The sequence below is a fragment of the Protobothrops mucrosquamatus genome, unplaced genomic scaffold, assembly GCF_001527695.2.
Source record: "Protobothrops mucrosquamatus isolate PMUCROS unplaced genomic scaffold, P.Mucros_1.0 scaffold_273, whole genome shotgun sequence".
NCBI classification, from domain to species: Eukaryota; Metazoa; Chordata; class Lepidosauria; order Squamata; family Viperidae; genus Protobothrops; species Protobothrops mucrosquamatus.
Window position 1 is genome coordinate 28,946 of NW_015386349.1, and position 5,811 is coordinate 34,756.

The 5,811-nt window shown below is 43.1% G+C and overlaps 1 protein-coding gene across 1 annotated transcript in view; it reads left to right on the top strand.

Moving 5' to 3' along the window:
- Positions 1-5,601, top strand: part of NFYC (nuclear transcription factor Y subunit gamma) — a gene marked incomplete at its 5' end in the record, with an annotated part of 34,379 nt that extends 28,778 nt beyond the window's left edge. Inside the window, 3 exons of the mRNA XM_015831682.1 lie at positions 2,336-2,443; positions 3,848-3,907; positions 4,715-5,601. Of these exons, the coding sequence (XP_015687168.1) occupies positions 2,336-2,443; positions 3,848-3,907; positions 4,715-4,834 (288 nt within the window). The remainder of the gene's footprint in view (positions 1-2,335; positions 2,444-3,847; positions 3,908-4,714) is intronic.
- Positions 5,602-5,811: the final 210 nt, after the last annotated feature.

Below are 5,811 nucleotides of genomic sequence, written 5' to 3' on the forward strand. Positions count from 1 at the left end.
AATAATAATAATAATAATAATAATAATAATAATAATAATAATAATAATAATAATAATAATAATAATAATAATAATAAAGTTGGAAGGGACCTTGGAGGTCATCGAGTCCAACCCCCTGCTCAGGCAGGAAACCCTACACCATTTCGGACAAATGGCTGTCCAGTTTCTTCTTAAAAACTTCCAGTGTTGGAGCATTCACCGCTCCTGGAGGCAGGTTGTTCCACTGGTTAATTGTTCTCACTGCCAGGAAGTTTCTCCTTAGTTCTAGGTTGCTTCTCTTCTTGGTTAGTTTCCACCCGTTGCTTCTTGTCCTGCCTTCAGGCGCTTTGGAGAATAGCTTGACTCCCTCTTCTTTGGGGCAGCCCCTGAGATACTGGGAGACTGCTATCATGTCCCCCCTCGTCCTTCTCTTCATTAAACTAGACATCCCCAATTCCAGCAACTGTTCCTTATATGTTTTAGCCTCCAGTCCCCTGATCATCTTTGTTGCTCTTCTCTGTACTCTTTCTAGAGTCTCAGCATCTTTTTTACATCGTGGTGACCAAAACTGGATGCAGTATTCCAAGTGTGGCCTTACCAAGGCCTTGTAAAGTGGTATTAGTCTGAGTTAACATTTTAAAGTCGCACAATCACCAGGGCCGCACAGATACTTGCAAAACATTCCATGCTTATTTTCACAATCGGGCCGGTTCTGAAGGTCTCTCTCCAAACTGACCCTTCCAGCTTTTCCACTCTTATCTTTAACAAGTGGTTTCCCAGACAGACGTTCTACGGTGGTGTGCACCAGAGCAGTAAGTCTAAGCCCTTAATGTCTGCGTTGTCCATTTTAAGTTAGTTATTCTAGTTAAAGTCTAACCAGGGCCTCTCTCTCTCTGCTTGCAAACAGTTTTTTCTCCCTGCAGGCATAGTTCAGCCTCCTGCAGAAAGACAGCTGTAAAGGAGCTTTTGCTTGCAGAAAGTATGTATTTGCAACAGGGGTGGGCTGCCCTTTGCCTTCAGGGACTGGTTATTTGGGGAGAGAAAAAAATCCCACATGTTAAGAGAAATCAGTGGAGGGACAAGGTCCAAAAGGCTGTAATTTCTGCTCGAGGAGATTTGGAGCATCAATGACAGATTGTCTAAAAGATCTTCCCCACCTGTTCCTTGATTAAAAGATGCTGTCCTGAGCACAATATAATTGTGTTTTGTATAAATACAGCAGGGCGGGCAGGAGGTTAACTATCTCTAAATGTAGTGAGGTTGTTCTAAAACAGAGCCAAGCAAGCATTTTTGGGGGGGATGCTGCACTTTTTAAAGGACCTGAGAGATCCAACAGTCACACCATAACATCACCAAAGGGGATAGTTTGAGATTCCTGGCATCAAAATCATTGCCTTAAGCATACACCAGATTTAATGCCTCCATCTTCACTTTTTAAAATACCATTGTTACCTTTTCTTTTTTTTAACGTCATTATGTCGCTGAAAATCAGCGATTAGACATCGTATTTTGGTGGCACAATTCTGGGGGGGTGTGAAATGTCATGATGGGGCAGGATGTGCATTAATCATTGAATTATTTTTCATGTTTGAAAAAGAAGTGTGGATACGTACACCGTGGGAGTCCTTCATTCAAGTTTCCACTTAATTTCATCCCAAAGTCTTTACACTGTTGGAAGTTGTGATTTATGGTTTTGATGAACCGCAAAAATGTACAGTAGATTATAGAAATAAAAATGAAAGGTGTGACCCTAGGGCCGTGGTGGCGAACCTTTTAGAGACCGAGTGCCCAAACTGCAACCCAAAACCCACTTATGTACCGTCGGGTGCCGGGTGGGTGTGGCCCATTGGGTGGGTGTGGCCCATTGGGTGGGCGTGGCTGCGGTGTTAACGGCAGACTGGGTGGGAATTGAAAAGTTCAATCAGTCAATTCCAACTTTGCGAGATCTCTTTTTTTTCCCGTGAGAAGTTGAAATTGATTGATTGGTTGAACTTTTTTTTTTTGCACACGGCGGCGGAGGTTTAAAGCGAAAGGGTTTCATAAAACCCAGCTGAAGGCCTAGGACTGGGGTGACGGTGTGCGTGCCCACAGAGAGGGCTCTGAGTGCCGCCTCTGGCACCCATGCCATAGGTTCGCCGCCACGGCCCTAGAGCATCAAGTTAATTTAGATTTATACTTACAGCTGCCGTAAAAGAAAACCAGAAGCTAAGATAGCAGGAAGAAACACTTTCCTACCCCAAGCACATATGTTTATGGTTACATCTTTGGTCTTAACTATGTCATCTTCCTGTATAATCTCTCCGTGCATCTCTGGTGACCAATTTTGTGTCCTCTTTCTCCCTCCTGCTGTTTCTAGGTCCAACTTAACGCTGGCCAGCTACAGTATATCCGCTTAGCTCAGCCTGTGTCTGGAACCCAGGTGGTCCAGGGCCAGATCCAGACGCTTGCAGCCAACACGCAGCAGGTACCAGCTGACCTCCCAGGTTTCTTGAGAAGAGCTGTTGAAATACCCCTGACCTTTTGAGAAAGGAATGGATTTCTCCAGATATATATAACCACTGAAATCAGGAGTGGCGGGAGGTTCTGATCTTGAATTTTGCTGACTATTCCCCCCCACCCCACCCATTTTTTTTAAAAAAGAAAACCTCAGTTATTTGGAGAAGTTGTATTAGCCCCTCTCCTTTGCATATGGAACAGGACCAAAAAAAAAAATATGGCTCAGAGCTACTGTCGTAAATCTGCCCAGACACGTTGATGTTTGCTTAGCTGTGAAAAATACAAATCACCTTTTGTTTTTGTAAACACTCTGTTTCAGGGGCATCTATGTGGGGTGTCCAAAAATGGAGATGCAGTTACCACCTTGACTTTTTTGACATCCCCTCTCCCACTTGGACATCACTATTCTCAAGAAACGCCTCACATATGTTAAAAAATGAGATAATCCTGTAGTATGCTAAAAGGCCTGGGGTTTGGAAGCTGGAAGCTGAAATCTCTTTCCTGCTTCGAAACTTTATTCAGCTTTCTGCAAATTTAGTGAAACTTGGTTCCTTTCTCTCCCCCCCCCCCAGGCTTTTGTTATCGGTCAGCTTTTCTGTTTGAGCCACCTGCCAGCCTTCATGTTGCCATTCTTTGTGTTCAGGCGCCGTATCTAATTTCCCCTGCTTTGCAAAACCTTTTTTAGTAACCGCTAAATGCATTCATTAAAAGCAGTACTTTTTGTTTAGATCCTGGCTAAGAGTAGCCTTCACCTCTTTCAGATCTGGATGCTTCATTGTCTGCAACCTGGGATCTGCCTTGATTAGTATCAAATCAGATTGTTTTTCTCTGTCTGTCTTCCCTTTTTCCTCTTTGCCTTTCCCAACAAATACCGACAGTCTACTTTCTTAGGAAGGGTGTGCCTTCAATTATATCTGTGTCCCTGTCACCCAGTTTCTACAGTCATGGAACTTCAGACCGTGTTTATTGAAGGCCATTTATTTGGGAAAGTTCACAGCCATATCTGCAAATAGACCTGTTGCTCAACGGACTGTCTGAACGGCTTGTGCATTGTCTCAAATTGCACCAGCAAAAAGAACATTAGTGGTCCAACACACACACAAGCCTTTTATCCTTTTATCCTGGGGAATATTACTTTTGACAGTGCCTTCAACCTCCTTTGGAGGGATATTTTATTTCCATGGGTAGGTTAATTCCTTTGGGAAATAAATAACGAAAACCACAAATTGCAAGGCGTTCACAGGAGAAAGGGCAGGCCAGAGATTCAAGCGGTCTCTAACGTTTTGCAGTTCCTCTTTTGCATTTATTTTAAGCACTGATTTCCCTCTTGATCGGAGAATTGCAAATTGTCATTCATACCTGTCTTTTCCAGATTGCGCAGACAGACGTTCAACAGGGGCAGCAGCAGTTCAGCCAGTTTACCGATGGACAGGTAGATGTCTTTGCATTTGGGGCTGGGCGAAGGGATGGTTGCTGGAGCAGCTTGGCATGGTTAATTTCTCCTGAAGGAAGCCAGTTTCTTGGGAGGGTTGTTGACCGACAGGAAAAAGCTAAAGGCATTCTTCTGTGGATTATACGATGTTCACCCTATTCATTCATTCTGCTAACTTAGAATTAGCTTGGAGTAGAGATGGCTAAACTGACTGCTTTGATTAAAGGGGAAAAAACCCCACAATTTTACTTTTGTTTCTACTTGGAAACTGTTTCTGGACTTCGTGCTTGAGGTGGGAAAAAAATGAAACTTTGATTTTGGATTTTACTGATTAGATAGGTTTGCTGTTATAGAAATGGCTGATTTATACTATTACGAACAGTAAAAAGTTGAGGTTTGATGTCTCGTATCTTATTCTACTGCACCAAAGGGAGTTGGAAGTGAATGCTTTTTCTTTCTTTTGCCTCTTTTCCTTACACTTTTCCCCTTCCCTTTCCCCCCCTTATCATCTTTCCTACTATTTACTTTTGTATTTTTGTATTAAAAATTAATTTTAAAAAAAGAGAGAGAGCTAGCATGGAGTTTCCTGTTTTGGATGCTCCCTGGCAGTTCAGGGGATTCCGATTCGAGTCGTGAGTTCTTCCCACTTGAGGACTATTATGGAAGATGTTTATAGACATCATTAGCAATGTGTAAATGTATTGTACTGCTGTCTCTCTGTCTAAGAGGGCGTAGTGTGCACACCACGCCTTGAAAGGATCCACCAGAAACAGTCTCCCAAGTCTCTTTTTGCTTCCTCCCTCCCAGCAACTCTACCAGATCCAACAAGTGACTATGCCTGCCGGTCAAGATATCACCCAACCCATGTTCATCCAGTCCACCAATCAGACCACGGATGGACAGGCGCCACAGGTCACCGGAGACTGATCAGCTCCAGCCAGAAGCTTTCCTGATGCGGCGGAATTCGTAGCGGCTTGATTAATGTTCCACTGATCAAGCCCAGAAGCAGCCTTTAACTAATCCATTCCCTCCCCACCGTGTGTCTTCATTGATAGAAAGATGTTGTGATCAGCATCACATCAACTGCTTATGTTGGCTGGGAGGAGAGGATGCCACAGGAACTGACTACAATGCAATATGTGTATTTTTTTTATATATATATAAAAATTTTTGAATCCTGTGTTCCTCAGTAGTTCCACGTTGAGCATTTTATAGAGGGCTCTGCCAGGCAGGGCAACGCCTTCTCCTTTCTCCGCGGTCCGGGATTTTTTCTTTGTCTTTTCTGTCCTCCCGTCCATTACATTTGAAATCAGAAGATCTTTATCCTGTTTCACCCCTGACCGCGCATATCACATTATTATCATTAAATCTGAACGCGTGTTAGCCTGTACATGTGTACATACTGTCTGTCTGTGTGTGTGTAAGAGAGAATGGGCAGAGGGATTCCTCTCTTTTTTTTTTATGTCCCAAATTCAGGTGCTGCTAACTGCAGCTTCCAAGTGTGAAATTAACAGGAAAAAACCAGAAAACCTATTTTCTAAAGGCTTTAAAGTTGCCCTCAAACTATTTTGGAATGACTTCAGGAGATTTGGACATGCAAATGCAATTTATTGGGTGACCGTATACAATTCAGCCGATGCATGTTTTTAAAAGATGCATGAAATGCAATAAACCTTTTGTTTTTTCCTAGAGTATTCCATCTCTGTGTCTTTCTCAGCTCAGCTCACCAGTTGATTCCTGATCCAGAACAGGTTCTGCTTTGCCAGATTTAGACTTGCCTAAATGCTTCAGGATCCGCCCACGTCCTATGGATTAATATATATTTAGGTTAGTGCTCAGGTCAATCCACTGGCCAGTGGGTAAAAACCCAGCCTCCTTTTTATTCCCCTTTTCTTTGTTACCTA